The sequence below is a fragment of the Coturnix japonica genome, chromosome 4, assembly GCF_001577835.2.
Source record: "Coturnix japonica isolate 7356 chromosome 4, Coturnix japonica 2.1, whole genome shotgun sequence".
NCBI lineage: Eukaryota > Metazoa > Chordata > Aves > Galliformes > Phasianidae > Coturnix > Coturnix japonica.
The window spans coordinates 18,406,313-18,433,176 of NC_029519.1; the positions used below are offsets into that span (position 1 = coordinate 18,406,313).

Below are 26,864 nucleotides of genomic sequence, written 5' to 3' on the forward strand. Positions count from 1 at the left end.
GTGATAACTGTCCCAGCCCAACATGATTAACATTTCCAACCAGGGCTTCTTGGGCTCCATTGGTGATTTCAAACTTGCAAAGCTGTGCTTTATTGCTGACAAGAGTTAAGAATATGGTTTCAGACCTGGGTAGCTTTGTAAGAAGTATGTGATGAATTTCCGTTCTAAATCAAGCTTGACTTGGCATGCCACTGTTCTGAAATGCTTAGTTTTATTGGGAGAGGTACTGTGTCCTATCCTCACCGCTTAACTGTTGGTTACAATGCTCACACATCAAAGCTATAGTGAAAATGTGCACATTGTATACATAAAAATATGGACTATCACCAGCAACAAGTAATTCTAACCTCTGCCAGCAAACCACGAACAAAACAAAGACGACAGCACCCGACTGTCACACCGGAGAGCGTTCAGAAAGGCACTCGCGTGGGAAAGATATCCAATAGCCGCAGCTTCCCTCCACCTCCTACTGCGATACAACCCGCGGCCAGAAGCTCCGCGCAGCCGGACATCTCTCCCCTCGCCCAGGCCCTCGCGCCGCCGCGAAGGGGAGACGTTCTCAGCGCTGGGGACCGCACGCGTCCCCTCGGACCGCCACCGCCCCCGACGCGGCTCGGGGCCGCCCGGACCGCCCTGATTGGGCCCGCGGGGAGGCCCCTCCCGCAGGGCCTCCACCCCCCAGCCCGGACCGGCCTCACTCCGCGCTGCGCCCGCTCCCCAAATACATGTTGGCGGCGCCGGGGAGCGCAGCGGAGCCGTGCCCAGAGACCTCCGCGGGGCCGCGCGTCCGTAAGCAGCCCGAGCGCCATGGTGAGTTAGCGGCGGTTCGGAGGGGCCGGGGCGCGGTGCGGGGCGCGGCGGGGCGCGGCGGGGACCCTGGACAGCGCTGGGACGGGAACGGCTGGGCCGGGGGGCTCGGAAGGGCGGCGGCGGGAGCCGATCCCCGGTAGCGGGGGGCGCGGGGAGCCCCCCCGGCAGGAGCCCCTTAGCCAAAGCCCCTCGGCCAAAGCCCCTCGGCCAAACGTGAGCCGGAGCGCAGTACGGTGCGGTTCGTCCCTGGGAGCGATCGGAGGGGCTGTGCGGGGCTCGAGCCACCGGGGGCCTTTGTGCATTGTGTGGGTTTCTAAGAATTCGCTTGCTGACAGTGCCCGCCGAGCTAATTGCAGCCATTCGGACTGGCTGTACTGCTTCACAATTAGGCGAGCTCTCTTATCTCGTTTGCAGCGCGATTCACATTGTTGCACTTCATGAATTTGACACAAGCCTGACATTGAATCACGTAGTTAAACCCTAACAATAACTTCGCTTTTGCGTGTATTGAGCGCTTTCTTTTTGTCGTATTCCTAATTTATTCATTGTATTTCCTATTGTATTGTATTCCTCAGGATTGGCAGTTCACTTTTTGCAGTCGATTTCCGTAGCTTAACTATTTTTCCTACTTTGTCGAGGCTTGTAATTGCAATTGGGAGTGGCTAGAGCTGGCTGTTTCTGTGCTTCAGGCTCAGTGAACATGACTAGCCCAGGGCCAGTAGTCCCTTTATAAAATCATCTGTTAACATTTGCGATGCTTGAGACGTTTTTCTCTCAAATGTAGAGGAATACCTTCATCTATCATTTGTCCTTTCTTGTGCTTCATCCAATGCTACTCCTACAATGGGTTTATTTCTCGGAGCTAGTTGCTTCTGCTGTGTACATAGTGAGCTGGCTTAATTATGCACAAAAGATGAGCAGACAGGGGAAAAATGTCCTATGCGAAGATGTGATATTGATATTGCTGTATTGGTGTGAAATGAACTGGTTTGGAATGCTGTTCTGAGCTCATTCGCTTCCATTGGAGTATGGATTACAATGTGCTATGTCCAAGTTGGTCTAAAGAGATGTGGTGAAACTTTTGATTGTTGAAATATCAGAAGGGAAAAAGACATTTTTGCTCACTTGGAATTTCAATTGTGAAGTCTCAATCAACAGTTGTAATGGAGCAATTATTCATTAGTGTAGGTCGCAACAGAACAAGTGCAAGTGTTCAATTATCTTGCTGTTAGTAGAAGACAGTGTATTACTTATTAGGAAATGGCATAATCTTTTAGATTTTCCTAAGGCAGAATTCCCAAGGAAGCCAGTCCCTTTTCATGTAGTTAAGGGTAAGATAACTTGTTTCCAAATTGCAGAAAGTAGGATCAAGGTAATGTATTGCAGAAAGTAGGAGCAAGGTAATGTATACTTCAAATCGCATAAATGGGTCCACTCCTTTCTTGCACAAGGAGCAAAAGATGGTGACAGCCCATACTAGAAAGAGATTCCAGGCTGTTTTTCATAGTTAATCAGAAAAATTAGGCATTTGAAACATCCAGAGAACAAGTGAAAAAATGTTACAAATGCATGCATGGGATGTTCTCCTCACTGAAGTTTCTTGCTTGGATTGTGTTGCTCTCTCACTACATCTGAATGTACACTCATAGCTCTGATGAGTACTCTTTTGCTTTGCCAGTAGCAAGAACCTTAAATGAACTAGATGATTTTAAGGGAACATGAGAAATACTATAATGGTGATATAAAAGATTTCACATTGTACAATCTCAGAAGAGAAAAGCAATTGCTGATATCATGCTGATTCAAATTATCCAGGGAAAGTAAGAAAAGAGGAGGGAAACCATATCTTGAGATCTCTTGTTTTTGTTTGTTTTGTGGAATTATGTAGCCCACAGCTCTTATGACTCATGGCAGTGCAAGATTATGAGGCAAACACTGCAGGGGAAACTGAATTTAGTTGTATAGTGTTATTTTTAATCCCTTTTATTTTATTTTATTTTATTTTATTTTATTTTATTTTATTTTATTTTATTTTATTTTATTTTTATTTTTTGCCATAATCAACAAAACTGTTCACCATCACTTATCCCATTGGTTCAGTTTCCTGTCTGAGTGTCCAGTAGATAAAGAACTATGAAATGAAAAGAAAAATGAGAAGTTAAGGCTGGTATTCATGTTGTGTCCATAGAAGCAAGTACTAAAGTCATGTGTATTTGTCATATTCTGGTGAATGTTTGTTTAAAAATATGTCTATGACACTCTGTTTCAGAGCAGACCCCCTATTGAAATCAAAACATAAATAAGAGTCTATAAAAAATAATGCTCAGAACATCAGTAGCAATCAAAACCTGGATGTATCATACAATAAAAGGTTATGTCACAGCAACTATGAAGATGAATGCTGTGTCTGAAATTCTAAACTGACATCAAGAAGCAAAGGAAGCAGTGCAAGAACTCAAGGTAGATTCTGTAGAAACAAAGCTATTTTTCCTTTTAATTGAAATAATCTGTTTCACCAAAATATGTTGTAAACTATATTAAAAATAAAATAGAAAAATAAAAAAGAATATTGAGCACTGCAATAACCAGTTGCAATATTCTAAGTTATAAGCAAGGAAATATGTCTTACAGGGTACTTGGCCACTATTTTCTGTCTATTCTCTAGACAACCAGGTTTGTATTTTTCGTATAAACTTGTTTAGTGAAGAAAACTTCTGTATAGTTTTTAAAAAGATTTTAAAATAGTTATAAGAAACTACAGAATAGACTTTATGGACTTTATTTTTATTTTACTTATCTGTTTTTTTTTAATAATGATATCTAGACATCATTGTTTCACCTTGTCTATTTTATTAGTAACTGGAAATTGAGCTATTTGGAGTCTGCATCAGAGTTTCCTTGCTGGAGTTCCTTGTGCACTCTGTGCATTTCCTTTATTAATGTCTTAGTGTATTTATTACATTTAGATGCCTAGCATTTCAATTATGGTTTTTTGCACTTGAAGTCTAAATTGAGTCAAATCTCACCTTTGACATTACTTTGGGTGTTATTTTCATTGGGTTTTCAGTGTCTGAGCTGTATTTGTACTATGTATTCAGTGAGACTTCCACAACTAGTTGTACCAGTTGATAGAGAATCAAGTTTATCTTATCAGTGTTCAGGTATAAGTCTTTGTACAAGAATAAAACACTTTTTGGTACAGAGTATTAATATGTGCTCCATTTTAAAATGTCACTCGGATTTATGCACATGCATAAATGGGATAAGGCTGGGGTTTAAACAACTGTTTCTTTTTTGTTTGGTTGGTCGTTTTTTTTAATGTGGTTGGTTTTGTTTTTCTCTAATGAAGATGGGAAAATTTGCTAGAGACAGCAGGTTTTATATTACGTTTCTGCTTATTGATCTATGAATCAATTGCAAAGACCATGCTGTTATCTTTAAAGAGTCTTTTAACTTGAAACAAAATATAAATTGCTATTAATTCAGTAGCATCCTGTTCTTCCAATTCTTAGGTTGTCCTACTCAGGTGATGCCACTGCTCAGTCAGTAATAGTGTTTCTTAGGCAATTTAGTTCATTTATGCCCTATAGTTCATAGAGTATCATTATACATTTTTGTACACGTGGAGTTCAGAGCAATCTGACTTCTACTCTTATTTTATTTCCTTATTTAGTTGTCTTTACTTATTCATTTGTTGTGGAGGGCAGATTCCATTGCTGTCTGATGTTCTGCTGCTTCATTACCTAAATCAGAACAAAGATGTTCTCTAGGAATTAATTTTACTTTCCTATAAAGAAGTCTTGCTGTGTCCTCTTCACTGCTGCAGACCCCAAATAAATTTGAGGTGTAATGCTTCCACCTGCTTTCAGTCTTTGGGATAACTTCACTTTATGACAGTGTAGATTTTTTGGGATGCTCACACTTATTTTTAATTCATATTTCTTATGATATGATAGTTTGGTTAAATTGAGTCAATGCCTCTGCTAAGATTACAGCTTTCAGGTTTAAGTGCAAGGTAGTTTAGCACTCTCATTTTATTGAAATCTCCCCTTCATACTTCATAGTCTCAAGGCTACTTTTAGGAACTCTCCCTGCTTCTTGAACCTGGCAGCATTATCATTATTCTTGATTTCATGATTCTTGATTTACAGACATAGTTCTTGATTTCATTGCTCTAACTCATAGATTGATTCTCTTCTTGCATATTCATTCCAAAAGTAGCTGTTCCAAGAGAATGGTACCCTGCTAGTAAAAGCATTCAGACAAATGCAAATCAGCACCAGTAGTCTGTTTTCCCACAGGCAACAGGCTGAACCGAGCTGATAAGCAAGCAGTAGCCTTACATGCTATGTCTGAGAGGGCTGTTCTTTCACCATCCCCCCTGTGACTGTACCTCTCACTGTGCTCTCTCTGCTTGAGTGCCAGATATTTTTTCTCCGCCTTTGGACAAGGGGAAAAATACCTGAAGGACTGCACCACAGCATGTGGCTGTGGGGCACAAGGCAGCCTGAAGCTGTCTCTTGGGACTGTTTGCCTGTGACTTGCACTTTATGCATGACTATGCCCATTGATTGTTTCAGCTAAGTCCATATAGAAAATAGGTCAGCCATGCAGCGGCTCAGGAATAGAGCTTTAATTGTGTGGGATGTAATATAGAAAGCAGGGTGTGTGCATTATCATGGAAGAGGCTGGAGGCAGTTCCAAAGATTTTATCAAGCATTGTGGAATCTTGCACTTAGACAGCTATTTGTATTATAGAGTTACAGGGAATATTCCATGCAAGTCATCCAACTGTTTCAGTGTGAGTAAAAAATTCTTACTGTAAGGCACTGTGTTAAAATCTTTTTTTTTCCCCCCACAAGTGGAAATTGAAACAAACATATGCTTATGAAGCAAGCCTCTTCTTTAGTCCCATTGTAAGACACTCAGAATGAAAATATATCAGTCTCTTGGCGAAATGATATTTTGTGGGGATCCTGCTGATGGTTTTAGTGCAGTTTAATTCTAGAATGTCATGGATCCCAGAGGGTGCAGTAAAAAACAGTTATTGTGGTGCCACATAATTCAGATGATGCTGAACTCTCCACTTTTAATCAGCAATAGTACGGGTTTTGAGATCCCAGGAACAGGTGTGCTGGGATTTTCTTTATGGTATATTAAACAGGAATACATTGTGTGGAGGAAACTGCCTTTCTAATGCTGTACGAAGTAAAAATGTTTAATTTCACTTTAACCTTGCGTTTCACTTGGTTCTTGATACAGACAGAAAGTGACAAAAGCTGTTCAAGGAGAGTGGATTTCTCTCTTCGGCAAATGCAGAAACCCTTCACACATGAGAGAGCATTGCAAAAGGCACTGGCAGGACACCTCAGCAAGATTTCCAGTTTGTTACTTGGAAAAATTGAGGTTTTGCATTTCCTCACAATTATTATGCATTTTGAAAACAGAGGATGATGTACCCAGTCCTGCCTAGTAGGGAGGGGTATCTGCTAAAAGCTGTGTGGCTCTGTAGTCTTGGCTGCAGGCGCTCTGGAGCCTAAAATACTCATTGCAGTTGTTGATTTAAATAGAACTGCTAAAAATGGCAAAATTTCCATGTCTTTAGAGAAAGCATGCATCAATCTAACTTTTACTTTAACGTTTTTGTTTTTTCTTTTTGCCTAACTTGCCTTCATAGTTTTCCATTTGAACAGACAAGTTGTGAGTGCAATGCCATTGGCCTCTTGCTAAGAAAAATGCTCAGTTAATCAAAAAACTGTTCCAGTTTTGGTGAAAATAGCTATTAGTCCACAGAATTCACAAAGCATGTTGAAAAGTGGGATTTTAAAACTTACTTATGGGGAAGAATGGCATGAAGGGAAGGGTAGTTTTGGGGCTTGCCAAAAAATCATGACAGGAATGATCACAATTAATTTTAGATTTAATGAACTTCTACTGAGGAAAACTTGTGCAAGTCGGTTGAGGAGAGACAGATTCACTCCTTAGTTCAAATGCAGTTTTGTGATTACTGGTGTATCTCATTGCCTCACTTTTAAAAGAGTTGTAGTAAAACTTTGTATCCCATTTGTCTGTCTTTGATATTCAGAGGACAAGCTCTTCAAGCCAAATAATAATCTTTTACTATATATTTGTGTATGTCCCTGATCTTAATTTGGGCCTTTTGGAAAGTTAAACAAATAATTCACCTAGCAACGGTGGTAGAGAAAAAGCAGTAACTCCATCAGAATGCAAGATTGCATTGGCACAATTTCTCAGCTAAGCATTCTGTCCAAGGATAAACCCACCAGACAGAAAGTTGGATAACAATATTTCAGTTGTAGCAAAGACTCCATAGGAATTTTCATGTGTTGACCAAGTATCAGTCCCACTAATTGAACGGTGGCCTTCTTGATTGCTGAAATGTCATTCAGTAGTTCCTTTCTCAGACAAAAACATTGGATTGTGTGGTGGAAATGAAATACCGTGTAGGAGATGCATCTTTCAGTTGTGAGTTATGCATGGCTTGCAAAACATTTTAATAGGTGTGTGAGACAGAGGCTACATCTACTGCTTGACACTGAAATCTCCAACTGTTCTGAAAATTAGCATCAGCTTAGATGAGCTCTGCACTTAGTCTGCATGTCACGTACTCCAGATCATGAGAGATGGAGCATGATAGTCAAGTAATGTGGAAAAAGTCACTGGCCACATGAATGGCAAATTTTAGAACTAATAGAGTCACACTTAGTCAGAATTTGAAATGCAGAAGTTTACCAGGCTTGAGAGAATGGGAGACATCATGACAAGATACCTGTTATTCCCTCAGAAGAGTAGAGACTGGCACTAGGAAGTAAAATTTGTTTTTTACTGTTAACTGGTGTAGCGTAGGAAATGTGGTTTCATACCTTCCTGTTTCTCTTTGGAAATAACTTCCACTTCTAGGCCATTGTAATTTCTAAGCAAAAAAGATATTTAAATGATAGAAGGGAACTAAATGGTAATAGTATCTTTTGAAATAGGATTTGAAGCAGCAAAGAGCAAGGATTACTGGATGAATACAGGATTATGATTTATATGTAGTAAAAGCTAGAAAAGAACATCCATCATTGCCCGTGCTGTGGATACATTTTAGTTAGCAACATATTGTAATAGGGAAAAAATGAGATAAGAAACTGAGAGTAGAAAACATCTTACAGGCTTGGTGCATTAAGAAAAAAAAATGCAGTTTTTATTATTTTTGCTGCATCATACTGTATTGTAGATGGCTAGTCTATTTAACATTGGAATAAATATGCAAGAAATAATTTTTTATGCTACTATTTTAATAACCTATTCTCATTGGTTTCTTTCCCTGTGATCTACAACTGTGGAAAACTCTCGTGATCATTAGTCAAATATTAATAAATTAATTCAGAACATTAAGTCTAAATTTAAATTAGGCAATTCTGCTTTCAACAAAGAAGCTACATTACTTTTCACTGTTCTTTTGTTAGTTTGATATATAATAGACAACATGGAATTTAGATGCTAGTTATAAACAGAGTTGAAAGATCAGAACAAAGGTTTACAATGTAAATATGCTGCACAGATACTTGAAGATACTGTGGGAACTTCATTCCTTTATTACCACAGAATGCTAGAACAGTTGGTGCCTTTGTCACATTAGAAACTGCCAGGTGCAAATATTTAAAGCATGTTTTGAATTTCCAGCATCACCTAAGCTGTAAACAAAAATATCCAAGGTTTGTGACTTCGTGCAAAGGAAGACTGTATAAAACAATGCAGTATATTTTCTTTTTTCTCCGTGTTTAACATCCTGAGAGTACAAACTCTACAAGATTCATGATATTTCCAGGTGCTCCAAAATACCAAGAGACATTTTTTTTTGCCTTGGCACAAAGTTCTTCATAGAGGGTGTAATACCTTTCTTTATCCTTAAACTTACATCTCGTTTTATCCTCAGGGAACTCTTGCCTATCACTCTTTCCCTTTGCCCTGAGTATAAAGAAGCTCTCTTAGCCTTTTCCTTGTGAAATTTCATATATCCCTAGAAAAAAGAGAGAACTGCTTATAAAGCATCATCTTTCTGTGCATTTACACATAGAGATGGAACCTATTCCTTGTCATGGGATTTCTTTGATAAAGAACCCAGTTAATGATAAATATAACTTTCCAGTCAGAGGAGCATCTCTTTTCATGATAATAATAACTCATTATCTGTTTGAGGTAGTTCTCTGAGTACGTATGAACTCTCCAGGACAGGACCTTGCTTTTGGCTTATTTTTAGGGTTTTATCTTGGTTTACTGTCCAGTCTCCATGCCTTTACACGTCTGAAATAAGAGAGCCATTTTTGGTGCTGGCTTAGAGCTCTTATTCAAAGCACAAGTATGTAGCATTGCAAATTAGAGATACTCTAATGTGTGGCCCCTGCTTAACCCTCATAATTATTTATTTTAAAAGTGTTTCTGCCTCAAAGCTGAGCTTCAATAAAAGCCAAGGAGAGTCTGTGACAGCTTGCGGAACCATTTAGGCAAAGTTATAAATAGAGATGCACTTTTTATTCCAGTCTCCATCTTGATAAGATTTATGAAAATGATGTGGTTCCTTAACATAGTGGGGGAAAAAAAAAACACCCACCCAGCAGAACAGGTGTTCATAGTTCGTATGCCATTTTAAAGATTAAGAGAATAGTAAATACAGTGGGTGCTGTAAATCATTTGAGTGGGAAGTAGTATTTTAAAGGGCCTTGAATGTGGGACAGCTCCCACACTCCATGTGAGTTTTATGATGTCTGGGTAGTTTATCTATCATTGCACAAGTCAACCTGCTGCAACAGAGATGTTTAACAGTTACATTTGATCTTAGTTTTGCTTCATAATGAAATAAATCTGAGATGAACCCATTGCATCTGCAAAAGCAATGCAGCCCAGATCCTCTGAAGCCCTTTCCTACCACTTTAAGGCTCAGACTTCAGCCTTCAAGGATGAAGGACTTCCCATCTGTTGCAGAGCTGTCATTTCCACATACCTGTGTGCTGTTACGTCTTTTGCTGACACTCCGATTTGGAGCACTAGCCTCTAAAGCAAGACACTCAAGCTGTTGCTTGTTCATTTTGCCTGAGGACTGAAACACCAAGGCTTCCAGCACTGAAGCATAAACTGCCACAGACCTTGAACTACAGACTAAATGCTGATACAGTTTCCTACCTGGATAAAAAGCAAGTATCAGAGTAAAAGAACTGTACGATCCTTTGGGAATTTTTCTATTTCATTGTTGTGAGATCAAGAACTGTGGACAGTTGTATATTCTCTACAGTGAATAACTTAGGAAAACTTTGCTTCACTCTCTGCAGCATTCAGGCTCTCTATTAGTAAAAAAGCATTTGGATCACAAGCATATTGTTTGGTAAGTATTAATTATATGATCCTTGTCTCATGAAAATCCAAGTCCTCTGATGAAATCAGCTCCCACCTGAATCTGTACCTGAACTTGTTGGGGTTTATTTTTTGTTTTGTTTTAAATTGTGTTTTGTAGCAGAAAACGTCTGTAACTATTAAACTGAAAAGAAAGATGCCTTCTGTTCCAGCCCTGCAGATATAATGGCAGAGAACAATTAGGAAAGCGGCTGATCTTTTCCTCAGAGCTGTTTTCTTTACCTCATGCTGTAGGTAAAGCAATATCAGTAGCTGCATGATGGCTGTGAAAACATCTCTTCTACTGCCTATTCTAATTGAATATACCTGTTTCATAGATCTATTTTTTTTCCTATCTGAAAAATTAGAAGGCTGCTGCAGGACAAACTATCTTCACTAATTAGAAATTCTGGCTTTTAGCTTATCATGCATCATGTTTGATCTCAGATGAGACCAGTTGTATGTTTGCTATCACATCTACACACCAACATGCAAAAAACCTGGAACAACAAAGGCCAAGGGCATATTTTGTTCAAAAATAAGAAAACAGCCAAGCCAGTGATTTTATGACAACAGTGGCAGAACTGATAGAGACTAATCCTGTTCCGACTATATCCAGAATTAACCATTAACTTTAGTGTGAGTTGGCATGAGTTCTTAAATATGAATAAATATGAAAGGCAGTTGTCTGTGATTTTCAGTGTGAAAATGATGTTGTAGACATTGTATACACAAGTCAGAGGTGACAAACATTACATTCAAAATCTCTGCACTTGAAAGCTACTAGTGAAACACTTTGCTTTCTGCAGACCTAATTTTCAAGCAATTTTGTAAGTTCTATAGTGTTCAAGGAAGCTTTTAGTACTCCATCATTTCTAAATCTTGCTTTTCATTATATTTTAAAGCTCTGAACACAAAGTGAGTATTTTAACACATGTGCTATTATAAGACACTGTACTCAATGTTTTATGTTCCTCCATGACACTCCAGTATCTTTGGAATACAGTAATGGTGTTTAGGAAAACCTGTGGGCCAGTTTTGTATACAGTCACTCAGATTAAACTTTAAGCAGATGAATACATGTAGATAAAAGACTCATCAAGATAAGTGTCTGAAGATGTGGAAGAATTATTTGGTCATCTCTGGATGCTTTACAGTTAATACTGTAATTCTTAAAGGAGAAATAACTTTATGCATTAGCAATTTGGCAGTTTTAATAAGTTTATTGTTTCATTTGTTATAGAAGATGCAGCAGTCCTGGTTAAATCATAAATACAAGCTAAAGATTGCAGTGAAACATACTCAGAGATAGAAAGCTATTCATTTATTTTTTATTACAGCAGGTTACAATAGCTTTTTACTTTCTTTGTCTCTAGAAAGCGTTTCCAATCTATGAGTTAAACAAAAATCAAATTTCTCAGACACACAGAGTTATAGTCTACTCAAAGGAAAAAAGTATGCAGAGGTATGTTTGAGAGATACAGCTGTAAGTAGGTATTTGGAAAGAATCATTAACCACAACAGTTGACAACTACTTCGTGTTCTAGAATCACAATGCTTTGCCTTTGCCTTTTTTGAATTCTAATTTACATTCCACTGACTACAGGCAAGACTTTGATCTTTGTGTTTAACTCCTTCACACGGCTAAGAACATCGTATTTCTGCAAGTCAAGCTTTTATTCTTGATATGGCAGAAAGAGTGCTGAAGACATCGATTTATTTATATACTTTCTTCTTAGTGCTCACTAAAATCTGTACTTTTGTGAACTGCAAATGCAGACTAAAGGGAAATGCTATATTTAAAATGTATTCCTTTAGAAGTGTGAGAATTATTTCTGGACATTTGGGATAGGTTTTGCTAATGTTTGTCCTCACTGTTTCAGTCGCTTCCCCCACTGTGTACCTGGATCACTTAAGGTGTCACCAATTACGTCACTTCATTATCAGGAGTTCTGAAAACATTTAAATAACGAGTTGTGGTTGTAAACAACAGATTGTACTTTCATGAAATATCTCTAGGTCTTCCTCAGAACTAGGGCACATGAGCAGTCAACCTTAAGAACTCCCACAGTTAAAGTAGCTGGAGTTTTTGTGAGCACCACCTCCATTATAAGTACTTAGCTGATGGTAATACCCATGTTTTGGACCTGTAGTGGAGTTGAGAGGATGCATCACAGTCAAAAACTGCTATTTCTGCCTAAGAGCACGATGGAAGAGCAAAGAATCAGGTGCTCTGGGGCTGCCTGCTGGGCTTGCTATGGAATGTTTTCATGGATAGCCTTTGACTAACAGGAAGAGAAAAAATTTCCCACGCTATCTTCTCAGCATGCCTCCCTGTTACTTAGTCCTAACATAGGAAAAATATTTACCCTGTGAAAGTGCATGCGATACTTAAAATGACAAAGATGTGTCTTATTAGTTACATTTAGGAATCAGTTCTTCCTTTAGTTACATGACAAAACATGGGTGCAGTAATTAGGATTTCCTATGTGTGTTTAATTGAAACCACTCTAGGCCTCTCTTATGGTTATATTTGGATCCAGGGATTTGCTGTAGACCACTGGAAGGAAAAAGGTTCATCAGTATCAGAAATTCAGTGATATTTTAAAATTAGGGATTTAGCCTGTCTCCAAGCCTATTGGTTTCTATGCCAGGGCTCAGAAATTGTTATAAAAACGTTAAAGCAGAAGAAACGTATGTCTCAGGATGACCTTAAAATGACATACATTAGAAGTTTTGAAGTTTACTTATGTATTCCCTGAAAGTTATTTCCTGCTGATTGCCATGAGAACAAAGGAATAATTCAGTGTTCTTATTTTCTGCATCTCCTAGCTTTGAAGTTGTCATTTTTGCAGCAGATCACGGTTCATGAGATGTATATCACTTGGGAAATAACTGATTGCATTTCTCTGTTTCTTAAAGCAGTTCATGAAGGAAAAAAAATGTACAGAGGTGTTATACAGGGCACAAGGATGAGTCACCACACTGAATTTGGGTTTAGTAAAATATTTGGTCTGTTAAATTAACAATTGATTACTGTGGCTTGTAGTATTGTATCATAACTGCATTACTACCTTGAACATAGTTTAGTAGTCACTGCAATTTCGCTAGACAGTTAAGTATGGGCAGTGACATTTCCTTCCTATCAAAGGTGTGCTGCGATTAACAGAACTGTTGTGAGTGTACTTCTTTTAGAAGTAGCCACAAACAGAGCTAAATCTGAAAGTCAGGACGCCAGAATTAGGCTTGCACAGCACAAAATGGCATTTTGTGCTTTGAAGTGAAAAATAACACTTCCCTAAAGGGCTCTGATGTACAGACAGATTAGAAGTAGGGAGAACTTGTCAGAAAGGGGGATGGACATTTATCAGGGAAAAAGCAGGAGTTAATGCCTGACAAAGCATATTCCTTTCTGGAGACAGAGTAGAATCTGAGATTGCTGGATCTAGTCATTTCTGGGGTACCACTGACTTACTGTGAAGTCCACTGTTAAAAATCATCAGATCTCCCCTGATCTATATGAAGGATAAGAGTCTTGTCTTCAGTTATGGCCTTTGCTCAAGTAGCAACTGCGCAGTGAAAGAGCCTAGAATCTTGCTGGAAAAAACTGGATATTACTCTGTAGTGTTAGTACTATTGTATCTACACAGGTGTAGTAATGATTTAGGATTCAGTGGTCACCTAACACTCAAGTCCTTGGTTTTGCAGTTTTCTTTTTACACTTGTGTTCATTTTGCCAATTGGTCTTATTAATGTTTTAATGAAGCTTGTCTTGTTGCTGCAGATTTAAAAATCCTATCCCTACAATATACTACATGTAATGTGTACATTGCATGATATTCTTGGCCAATGACACAGCTGTCCTCAGGTAGGTCAGCAAATGTATTTACTCTGTTAATGACAGAACTAACTTAATAGAAAGGAATTAATGAGGCATCCTCAAATTTCAGTGAATGTTTAGTCTCTGAATGCAGAGTTGCAGAGAAACAACTTGGTGTTTACAAGGACATGTGTCTTCCAAGATGCCCTCCATTTAAGCCAACAACTGTCAGTAACTGGCATTTATTTATTTTTTTTTAATGACTTTCTGCCACTCAGATATTTGGAAACAGATTTGCCCGTCTCCTCCAGTTACGTATACCTTGTGTTTCCCAAAGCAACCATATCCAGACAAATTAACTTTTTGAAGGTATATGCTCTCCAAATGCGTTCAATGAAGCAGCCCAAGTAAGTTGGCTTGTTTACTTGTGCAGGATTTAGTGAGACTGAAAAAAGAACAACAAAACTTATTTTGACTTCTTAAAAGATTAACTTATATTTTGATGCAGAATTGATCAATTTTCTCTGAGCATTTTAGAAGACTCCTTAAAATCTTAGGAAATGGTCAAGTTAAAGCTTTGACTCTGCTACCACACATGGCTCTTTAAGTAGAAAAAGTCAAGTGTTGCTATTGCATTTCAGATTTTTAAGACAAAATTTATTTATTCCTTGAGATTCTTTGCTGAAAAGAGCTAAATGCACATTGAGCTGTTCCTGATGGGGTGATTGGTTCTAATCTGTCTTACTAGCATTTACATGTGGTTTTCCTGTATGTAAAGAGCCAGACTTTGTAAAGATCCTGCCTTGCTCTGTGCATAGGCCTACTAGCAAGGGGTAAAAGGCAGTGATTTCTGAATCCCACAAGGATTAAAGCTTGGTGGGAATTGCAAGTCTCCATTTTACATAAAGACAAGACAGATGTTAACAACTATTTCCGTTCAGGCAATGACTTCCAGACCACACTAAGCTCCTTCAAGCACTGCAATTGCTCTTGAGCTGTAGAAAGATAGATCCAGGCAGTAATATATTTTGAGGGGTATTTTTTGCATCAGTCAATATATATTTTTAAAATCATTGCTCAATGTGTGCAAGTTCACCTAACTGACATGTCTAACTAAAAATAAGAAGTAACACTATAGCATAACATATGCTACTCTGATCTAGTGACATAGCTTAGGTAAAGAAAAAGGTATTTAACATTGGTTCTAATTTTTCCTCCAATGTCTTTAAGATTAAATAACAACTTTAGCTACTGTTAGCAAGTGTTATTGCTTAATTCTTATAAATGACTACATTAATATAAGGCGATTTTACAGTGTGATTTATTCATTGTGCTGTATTTCATGCAATCGTCAAGGAACTGTTTTAGCAGAGGAAAATATTCAGAAGCAGCTAGTACAAATAATCATACAGGAAGACCTTCTGGCTGTAAGACAAGTACAGATGTAAATACACAATGAAATGTTTGCACAAAGCGTTTTGAACACTTTTAAATTATTCTACTGCTATGACTATACTGTGTAAAGTCATCTTAGTTTTTCTGAGTGGCACAGTGCCATGTTTTATTCAGCCAGACACTAAATAAATGTGTTGCTTGTAGTTTGTTCTCGCCACAGATTATTTAATTTCATTTTTTCAGTTTGCTTCCAAAGGTAAATATGACAGCAATTAATACAGCAGAGATGAAGAATTCATATAAAACACCACTGCTCCCGTGGGATAAGCTCTCACAGAGCATGTTTGGAAAGGGATCAAAACCAGAAACTTTTTCCATCTTTTTTCAAGTGCCATATTTTTTTTTTTCTCATGGTCAGAAAATGTTTTTAAACATTATGAAAAATGTGAGGGCTGGAGTTTATAATTCTTGAAACACGCTTGCAAATGTTTGATTCAATCTGTGACATGTACCATATCTCATCTTTCTTATAACTTTTTAAAGTCCATCACACTGCTGGAATTTCTTCTTTAAACACAACAGAAACGATTCACTGTCCTATGCCTAACAGACATTTAAGAAAACACTGCCCAATTACAGTTGGAGTGAGGCAGGTTTTCCTAGAAAATGATGTGCTTTTCTGAATTTTAGTTAGATTAAGTGCAAGGTATGCTTAGGATACCAAATGGAAACTTGACTTTTCAATTATGGAAGACTCAGTGTATATATACTTTTTATTTTCAGTGTTTAAATCCTCTGAAGATGTGATGGCATTAAGCTTCAACTTTGTTTCTTCAAATATGTGTTTTAGAGGCCAAGTGCAGAATCTTGCTTTGGTCACCACTTTAAACTTGTAGTGCCTGTTGATACTGGTTTGAGCTGGGATATACGCTATCAAGGAACCGTTCCCTTTGTTCCTGGGAAAATAAGAACTTCAGGACATTTACACTAATAATACACTAATTAATATACCATCCTAACATGCCAGTGATCTCCCCCTCCCCAGATAATTTCAGATTACTGGCTTCTAGAAACAGAAAAATAGTTCCACCAGCAATAGGGAAAAAAAACAAAGTTCTGTCATAGCCATTGCTCTTCTTATCATTTGACAGTGTTTCAAATAACTATATATCTATGTTACCACTTTTCTTAACAGTATTTCAATACACTAATTCAATAAGAAGTACAATTAAGTACAGGAAAGGTGACGTTTTATTTGTTTGTTTTGCTTTTCTCTTTTAGTAATGTAATATGAGGTTTTATAACGGCTCCTGAAGAAAAATGTTTATGTATATAAAATGATGCTTGTACAATAATGGGAAACAATATATGTTCATGTACATATAGAGAGTGTGGTTCTTGCTTGGAACTTTTAACTGGCATGTTTGCTACACAAGAGTATGCAGCAGTAAAAAATAAAGTACATGTAGTAGAAACAAGTAAATTTCAGCATCAAAATCAGAAATATAAAATCTTATGCAAACGTTCTTTTTCCTATTTTTCTTATCATTGTTTCTTAAAATAATGCTTCCATAATTTCAGTAGATATGCTTTAGAAGCTGGCCTGCCATCATCAGCATTACAGCACATTTCAAAAGGGCCTTTTCTGCCAGGTATTTTTTTCAGCAGGGGGTCCAGCCAGAGTGCCTTCTGCTTGTTGCTACTTTTATCTGCATCACTTGTGCTGGCTCTGCAGCACTCCCCTGCTGTGTCATTCATTACAGCTGTTTCAAAAGTAGCAGTTCATAACCTGTATTAGGGAATTAGTTATTTTTTGTCTTGGTCCAGTGGCCCTTTGGTTGTCTCGGAGAGAGGAACAAGCAGTGCAGTGCCAGTGCAGTGCATAGGCCAATTAAAGCTACAGTGCCTCTGAAGGAAAACCTTATTGAGCTGTATCTCTAGGGAGAGAAATGTAACACTTCAGCTGCTTCAAGAGTTGCCGGAAGCTCTCAGGGGTTATCTTGCTAGAGTATTGCATGAGGATGAGGGGATCTGATTAAGTGAGGTATGGTCAATGGGAAATGAATTAAGTCTTACTGAAATAAATATAACAAACAGGGAATTAATTACAAATTAAACTGAAATGTCCAACTCTGGTTTTAATGCTTTGTTTGAAAGACATCACCTGTTAAAAGCATAAAATCCCTTGGTGTTTCCAAGCAACTACGTGTTATGTTGTCTGTTTCCCACCTGTTGACAGTCCCAGACAGTTGGCTGTTGTGGACAGGAGCTGTGGCTTTTACAGAAGGCACTATGCCATGGTCTTGGATAGTCTGCTGTTCCAGACAGCTGAGTGCTAACTTCAGTCAAATAGTTCTCTGCTCCAAAAGGGAGATACCTTTGGCATTGATTAAGTTGAGATTTAAGCATCCATTACAAATCAGTTTCATTGTGCCACATCAAGTAGTTTTAATAGCTGCTTACGAAGAATTAAAAGGATTTTCTCATTAGAACTTTGCTATTTGCTCTTTCAGGAACCTCATCCATCACCATGAGCAAAGATATATGAGATAAAACAGCTCCTCTGCCTTAATTGCTCGAGCCACAATTCAGCCAAGCACTTAACCATGCACACAGTTTTAACTACCTGAAGCATTCAAGTCAGTAGGGATTACATGTTTAAAATACTGCATGAGCAGTAAGTGTTTTGTTGAGCAAAGCTTTAGGAAAGCCATTATTCTAATGCATGCATGGTAAAAACTACCACTTCATTTTAAAGGAGGAAATAAAATAATACATTTGTGTTTGTATGTTTGTTTTTTCTTTCTTGTTTTCCAGGGGCACATATCTGTTCCTGAGATGATTTCTAGCTACCAATAATCTTCCACAGAGGTTGCTTCATCAAATAGTCTTGCATCTTCTTCTCCTGTTAGTAAACATAAGAATACTATTAAATACCAAGCCAAGTACTCTTACCCTCAATAGAGAGACTGTACAGCATGTTCTGTACAAAACTGAAAGACTTGAAGATCACAGGGGAATGTCCTTTCTCCTTACTGACTCCAAGTCATATTGCTGATGAACATGAGAAGGACTGCACAGAAAACAGCTCGAGAGCTGCTTTGCCCGTCTGCAAAGAAGTCCATGAAAAAGACATTCAAGGAAACCTTCCACAAAGGAAAACAAGCAGAAGTAGAGTGTACCTGCACACATTAACTGAAAGCATCTGCAAACTAATATTTCCTGAGGTAAATGGATACTGTGTATTAATACCATTGTTTCATTATATACGTTAAAATGCATTTTATGCAAGCCTTTAGGTGTAAGCCTTTTGAAAGCTGTTCTGAGTTCAAAGTTTGTAGTATTATGTAGGTAAACAGAGGTTAAATCCTCATTTCATCTTTTCCAATTCCTTTTTTATACAATTTTCCTACACTCAGTTTTGTCTACGCTTAAACTGTCCCTTCCACTGTATTTCCCTATATTTTGCCCTGTATTTGCAGTCTCCCACTGCTCATTTTGATTGTTCCTCTTAAGAGTATGCATTTCCAAAGAATCATGGAAATCCATGATATACTGTGATTAGGATAATGTTTTGATCAAATTGGTCCTTAAATCATTTAGACTACTTATGAGCTTAATTACCTCACTTTAAAATATAAACACTCTGTCCCTGGAGGTGTTCAGGTCCAGGTTGGATGTGGCCCTGGGTAACCTGGGCTAGTGCCAGACCTGGAAGTTGGTGGCCCTACCTGTGGCAAGGGAGTTGGAACTTGATGATCCTTGGGGTCCCATCCAACCCAAGGCATTCTATGATTCTATGATTCTGTGGAGCTGAAGGCATCAACATGATCTAAACCCCAAACACAGAAATGACATGCTCTTTCTAACAGCTATACCATCTTGAAAAAAAGATGGTCCCAAGGACAGCACAGTAATTCTTCTCTGTCTAAAATGTTATGATTAAAATTTCAGCAATGATATTTAATCAATGTAGCTTTCTTTTTTCCCCAGTTTGAAAGACTGTATCTTGCACTTCAGAGAACGTTAGCAAAGCACAGGATAAAAGAAACCAGGTATGTATGTGTAATAGGCTTGCAACTAAACCATGCAGCAGAAATGTTTTGCAGAGTTCATAATGACTGGAGTGCTGACTAGGAATCAGGACGTCTGGAATCTGTGTTCTGTTACCTTGTTAAATTGGTGCGTGACATTTCATGCAATCTGAGTTTGCTTAATGGGCAAATTTACCTATTTGTGCAGGGAAACATTGCTTAAAGTAAGCAGATGTTCTGGCGGAACTCAGGGAATACTCAGAATAGATAGAAAGACGAATATGTTTGTCTTAATTCAGAATTGTATGGCCTTATAATAATAAATAAAGCACTGGTATTTCTAAGAGTCTCGGAAAAGAATTTTAAATTCCAAAGATCATACAAAAAAAATTGTGGTTTCTAGTGTGTGAATACTTACATTCGTGATAGCTGGTCAGACGTTTATTATAATTGCTGACTGAAATGCTTTCTTTGTCTTTATTATGTATTAAAATATGAGGAATTAGTTTGAAGCAAAAAAATATATATATAGTATACTATTCCAAACAGCATACTAAGGCAAAAATCAAACAAATCTAAACATTTGTACTGCTTTTGCAGGTATATATATTTAAGTTTTTTCAAGTAAGGAAATTCAGATAACCTGTATCAAAGGCTCACAGCTTGTACAAAGGTCAATCTAAGCTACATCTCATCATTTTGTGTCTGACATTCAGGTCGATATTTATCAACCTCACTGAACTTGTAGGGCTGCTGTTTTGTAACACAAAAATTGAGATTTCTACCAATGGAAAAGTAATTTTGAAGTAAATAGAGTTGATTGGTATTTTCTATCAAAAACAAATACTTTATTACCTCTCTTTAACTGGATGTAATTCCAGGAAATGCTTGACTGTATACTTAAATTATCTATTTGTTTGTATATGTATTATATATATATATATAATACTTATTATATGTTGTATATCTTATCTGTGAACATGAAATACACTTACAACTACAAATAGCAAAACACTAGTGAAACAAAAAATAGGGTTGTTGCAGTGTAAGAGGCTCTACTCAATGACAGACTGCAGCATTTGACCTCAATCCATAAGTTGTTATCCAACTAAATCTTAAATTTATCACGAGCACACAGGATAATCTAAGATCTTAGATCTTAGATCAAGAGAAAAGAAGCAAACCTGCCTATTTGATTTGCAAAACTTGATCTTTCCAGAGCAAATACAGAGCGGGTAATTTCTATTGCATACTATTTCTATCCCGTTTGTCCTCATTTGTCAGGAGTTTTATTTGTATTTTTATGATCTTTGCAGAAAAATTGGTGAAAGAGAAGATTTTGAAAAAATAATCAGTGATCACGCTATTGCAGCAGGTAATGTATGCTTGTTTAATAGTACACATATATTACGTGTACAAATATTTATTTAAAATGATATATATATTCGTATATAAATTTGGCTTGTTACTGATAAATTCCTCCTCGTGATGGCTGAAGTAATGCCAGCATCACATAGAGTAAATTGTTTCTGGCCAACAAACAGCTCAGAGTGTCAGAATTTGAGTTAAAACATTTAGCAAGTCTGAGCTGACCCCCAGCATCCAACATCTAGAGAGAGTTGTAACATACTTTTAGTAATATGTTATGGTGTTATACTGGTGAGACGAGGTTTGATCCTTCACATCCTCTGAAGGATTCTAGTCTATGGGATGACAACCGCTTTAATTTGGAATATGGGAACTGGCTACATCTGTAGTAGCTAGTACTTATTGAAGCTAGTAAATTAACATTTCCTCGAAGTGAAACACTGTCCTCTGTAACCTTAAACAGTAAAGCTGGCCATGTGGCAGATAACCCTTTTCAAAATGATACCTCATAACAGCTGGGGAGCTAGGATGTTCCCAGCAATCAGTTTGCATGCAGCTATCCTTTTAAACTGAATTTGCTGTGAAGATGTGAGCTGTTCTGTGCTGACTAGTCTCAGAGCCCTGGAATATTCCTAGAGACATTTGAATTACTGGATTTAGCATAGTATGTATATCTGCACTGATCTGATTTTATTCTTTCTTTTTATTATTATTATTTTTCATTCTTAGTTTATTTCTTTATATCAAGCTAAGGCAACTGGTTTAAGTCATGCTCCAAAATCTGTATTCATTCTGTCTACATTCCTACCCCAGAGTAATGAGTCTGGATCATTCCAGACTACAAGCCATTCTCCATGTTTTTCAGGCACCACGTAGTACAACCTTAGTTGGTCATGGCAGGACTCCTAAGTAAGAAGACCCTCAGTTGTCTGTGCTGGATCAGTGAAGGATATTGCTGATTTAATTAGGTTTAGGATGAAAAAATTAGAGGCTAGCCCAAAATTCAGGATGACGAGTATAGTTCTGATTTAAATGTGGTTCCATTCAGGTGTTCCTGTGGAGTCTCTAAGAGAATCTCTTGGTGAAGAGCTATTCAAAATATGCTATGAAGAGGATGAACACATACTGGGGGTTATTGGAGGAACCCTTAAGGACTTCTTGAACAGTTTCACTACTCTGCTGAAGCAAAGTAGCCACAGTCAGGAAGCAGGAAAAAAGGACAGACTTGAAGAAGTGTCCATATTATGCCTGGAGAAAGATCAGGACTTCTTAAATGTGTATTATTTCTTTCCCAAGAAAATCACAAGTCTTATTCTATCTGGCATTATTAAAGCAGCAGCTCACATTTTGTATGAAACTGAGGTGGAAGTCATGCTCATGCCTTCTTGTTTCCACAATGACTGCGCTGAGTTTGTTAATCAGCCCTATTTGCTGTACTCTATACAAGTTAAGAGTGCAAAACCATCTTTATCTCCATGTAAACCTCAGTCTTCACTTGTGATACCTGCCTCTGTGTTCTGTAAGATTTTCCCATTTCATTTTATGTTTGACAAGGATATGTCCGTTCTACAAGTTGGAAATGGGATAAGAAGACTTTTGACCAGAAGAGAATTTCAAGCTAAGCCTAATTTTGAAGAATATTTTGAAATTCTTACCCCTAAAATAAGCTGCACATTTAGTGGAATAATGACAATGTTAAATATGCAGTTTACAGTACGAGTGAGAAGATGGGATAATACTGAACTGAAATCATCTATGGTAAGAGTCTTTTTATAACCTTTACTTCAATGAGTAATTTGTTTTCTTCTCTGGAAACATGCAAGATAGATGGAGTTAAAAAGCCATAAAACAAAATGTCATATTTTACATCACTTATCTTTTGACCTCTAATACAAATTGATAATGATGGCCTATTATGTAAGGTAATTTAGATTTTGAAACCAACATCCAGTGAAAATTGTCCTCTTGAACTACAACACAAATAAAATTTGACTATTAATTTGATTTTAAAAAAGAGTCATTGGAAATATGGAGGGAAACTTCTCCTGTGCTTCAGCAAAATGTGTTTCTTTTTTCTAAATACTTGCCTTGCATGGTGTGCATGAATTCTTGTTTCTTTAACTGTTTCAGGTAATGGATCTTAAAGGCCAAATGATCTATATTCTTGAATCCAGTGCAATCCTGTTCTTGGGATCTCCATGTGTGGATAGGCTAGAAGATTTTACAGGACGTGGATTATACCTTTCAGATATTCCTATTCACAATGCACTGAGAGATGTTGTTCTGATTGGAGAGCAAGCCAGAGCTCAGGATGGACTGAAGAAGAGGTTAGGAAAGCTGAAAGCGACCCTTGAACAGGCCCATCAAGCACTTGAAGAGGAAAAGAAGAAGACAGTAGATCTTCTGTTTTCTATTTTTCCTGGAGAAGTTGCTCAGCAGCTGTGGCAGGGACAAGTGGTGCAAGCCAAGAAGTTTAATAATGTCACAATGCTTTTCTCTGACATTGTTGGATTCACTGCCATCTGTTCCCAGTGCTCCCCTATGCAGGTTATAACCATGCTTAATGAGCTTTATACTCGCTTTGATTACCAATGTGGAGAGTTAGATGTCTACAAGGTACAATATTTTTTGCTTTTGTATGGGGCCATGGGGCAGGAAAGGAAATAAAGACAAAATAGGACAAAGAATAATAGAAGTACAAAGAATATTTTGCCTTAAAACTTCATTATAAGAAAAAAATATTACTATCAATCATAAAACATAAGCAAAAAAAAAAAAAAAAAGAGAGTATATAAACAAAGTGAGAAATATATGCAGCCAAGCGTGAAACCCATCAAAATCTAAGAGGTCATTTCTAAAGTGGATTTCAGTTACAGTGCTATGAATCTGGGGTAAATCAGTGTGTTTAATGTAACTACAGGTGTCTGACAGTAGGAGAGCAAGGAAAAATATTCTATTGTTGTGCCCAGCAATACATATTAGTTGTGCATTTTTGTCTTTTAAAGGTTACCACAGGATTTATTCTTAAAACTTAGACTTAAATAATTTAGCAGGACAAATAGGACTCAGTCAATATGCAGATAGCAGATTGAAGCCACAGACTATACTTTTATATGTCAAGTACTGTAATATTAAGGAACAAATATACCTGTTTTAGGTTGAGACTATTGGAGATGCCTACTGTGTCGCTGGAGGTCTACACAAAGAAAGTGAAACTCATGCTGTCCAAATAGCATTGATGGCCCTAAAGATGATGGAGCTGTCAGACGAGGTGGTGTCTCCCCATGGGGAGCCTATCAAGGTCATATATTTTATTTTATAATATTTTATACGGTAAAAAGGGAAATTTTTGATTGGTTTAGGGGTAGTTGTTCCAAGGAAAATTTGCATTAACTCAGACAAGTTGGGGAATCAAGTGTGTATAGGTGGAGAGGCTGACCATTTTATTTCTATGAATATGAGTGTTGAGGATAAGTAAAGATGAAGCAGAGGTCTTAAAATCAACCCAAATGCTGCTAAATTAATAGGTGCACATTGATATGCTGCTGTTTTTGTCTCCTTAGCAATCAGTTTTCTTATTTTCTAATTAGGAATCTAGGAGAACATAAAAGTGTTCTGAGGCAACAGTTATTAACATGAATCATCAAAGACATGCTCTAATTGCAGTAATCCACACGACTTTAAATGATTCTGGTGCTGGTCACTGTAAGAATGGTGCTAATGCTGGCAAGGCCACTGTTAGATTCAGTGCTAGTTACATTTATGACCTCCTTTCAGTGGAGACATAAGCATGTACTGAACTTTCCACCTGAAATGTGGTCTTGTTATTTTTAATACAGGTGTCTTGATTAATTATGTCTTTCACTGCTTATTTTTAATACTTGCTTGGTCATTTGCCCCTTTCAAAAAGGAACTTCAGACTCCTTAGATTTTGGCTTAGGGAAAATTTGTATTCTAAGGCCAAGAAAATGGGTTTTTTTTTATAAGGATTAGAGACTCCACATTTATCATAGAGAACAGCAGTATTAAAAATGGTGGAAATAAATACCACTATATTTGTATTTCACAATATGAAATTAAATTATGCCTGAAGATATGGAAATATATTTAGGACATATTATAATGTTAATAATTTCCACGCAACTGATACTTGTATAGTTTTGAATGATGAATGTTATTACATTCTGAAAGTAATTTTAAAGTAGGGAGAAAAAATAAACAACTTCTAGATGCTTCTTAGAGGAAAAATGAGTCTATTTTTAATGAAAGTATGCATTTTTTAATGAGATGCCTCACAAAAGAACTGACTGTTTAGCAAAGCAAGAAGTAGGTCACAGTCCACTGTGATTTCAAATACTAGTTGTCAAACAAAAAGCCATGAATGCAAACTGCTACTTTAAATCAGACTTCTATATCATTGTATATATTCTCGTCATCTTTGCTGTGAGGGTGGATTTTGCTTTTCTTGCAGGTTTTTCTGCTTTTTCACTCAAAACTAGAGCTGTGACTTCTTAATGTTATGGTATTCTCTGTATATGTGAAGAGTAGCACACATGGTAGATATGTGGATTTCTCAACATTCTGCCATTGTTCTGTCAGAGTGCTGCTCTGATGAAAACATACTTATATGTAGACTCTAAAGTCTATATATTTTATAATGAACAGAAGATTTTTTTAAAGGACCACAGAAAGCAGCACCAACTAAACAAAACTGAAAATTCAAACTCTGAATGTGAATAGGATGTATCAAAATGTTTCTACTGATGAACAGCATATACATATTTTCTTCACTGTTCCCTAGGGCTTGTCTTCTGACTTTAACAGCAAAGCAATTACAATTTCAATTTAATAACTTACATCAGTCTAACATTGTGCCACACAGTTCCTCCTAGGAAAACATTCAAGTGTCGTAGTAACTCCTGATGGTGATTCTAGATCAATTTACTGCCAGAAAGACCAACTTTATTTCAGTCATATCAGATGAAGAGTGATTTACTATGCAATGCAAGGTATACTTGGGCTACTTTCCACTCTACAAACAGTAATGACCAGAATACAGACATATTAAGGAGTCTGTACTAACTCTTATTAGCAGCTCATAATTTTTTTTTTTTAAAAAGGAAGAATTTTAAAACTTTAACCATTTTATTTGTCTTACCTAATTGTGATATTTTCTCCCTTTTCTTTAAAGATGCGTATTGGCCTTCATTCTGGATCTGTCTTTGCTGGAGTTGTTGGAGTTAAAATGCCTCGTTATTGTCTCTTTGGAAACAATGTAACCCTTGCCAACAAGTTTGAATCTTGCAGTGTACCTCGAAGAATAAATGTCAGCCCAACGACTTACAGGTACAGTGCTTTATATATCAGTAAAATTTCCACTTGAAGTAGTTAATGTAAAAGTCATTCATTGTCTTGACCGCTCATGGTTGCACAATGGATATTTTTACTCAGAATGCAGCCAGCAGCAGCAACAGAGTGAAATGGAACAGCTGATATTTATTTTTTAGATGTTACGATTGAAATAAATGGAGGACTTGAGGCAATGTTGCTTCTTGCCCTGAAACTATACATCTCTTGCCTTTTTTTGCTTCTCATAAAATTAGCTTATTTTTTGAGGTTGGTGGCTTTCACTGTAAAGTGGATGATGTGTGGAAATCAAACTCTATAACCACAGAGTAGTTATAAAGCAGGTATGTTTAATCAGTGCTGCGCACATGCCAGGTGCAGATGGGTAATCCCTCCAAGCCTCCACACCAGAGAGCAAGAAAGGCACATACATAAAGAACAAGCTGCTTACATATGCATTAGATTTCCAAGAAAAGGTTGGGTTGTTACAATAAGTCCCCAAAATGACTGACATTTTTTCCCCGCTCCAAGTCTTAGTTCTCTTACGCTATCTCTCAGTGTTCCTCTGGTGGTCTTTTGAGGAAGGCCAGATGTCTTTTTTGCTGTGTACTTTCAATTTGGAGGATGTTTGACTTGCTCTGTCCAGTAGTCTTGTCAGCTACAGCTCTGTTCACCAGTCCACAGCTTCTCCATTAATT

At 37.4% G+C, this 26,864-nt stretch overlaps 1 protein-coding gene across 2 annotated transcripts in view; it reads left to right on the top strand.

Annotated features, from left to right (window-relative positions):
- The first annotated feature begins 648 nt into the window (after window positions 1–648).
- Window positions 649–26,864, top strand: part of GUCY1A1 (guanylate cyclase 1 soluble subunit alpha 1) — a 28,021-nt gene continuing 1,805 nt past the window's right edge. Inside the window, exons 1-8 of one of the 2 annotated variants that reach the window (XM_015860978.2) lie at window positions 657–810; window positions 18,236–18,645; window positions 19,412–19,473; window positions 20,769–20,827; window positions 21,869–22,578; window positions 22,951–23,436; window positions 23,978–24,121; window positions 26,012–26,166. In XM_015860978.2, the coding sequence (XP_015716464.1) occupies window positions 18,397–18,645; window positions 19,412–19,473; window positions 20,769–20,827; window positions 21,869–22,578; window positions 22,951–23,436; window positions 23,978–24,121; window positions 26,012–26,166 (1,865 nt within the window). In that variant the 5' untranslated portion in view covers window positions 657–810; window positions 18,236–18,396. Of the gene's footprint in view, window positions 811–18,235; window positions 18,646–19,411; window positions 19,474–20,768; window positions 20,828–21,868; window positions 22,579–22,950; window positions 23,437–23,977; window positions 24,122–26,011; window positions 26,167–26,864 lie in introns of both variants that reach the window. The other variant, XM_015860979.2, reaches the window with a different exon arrangement.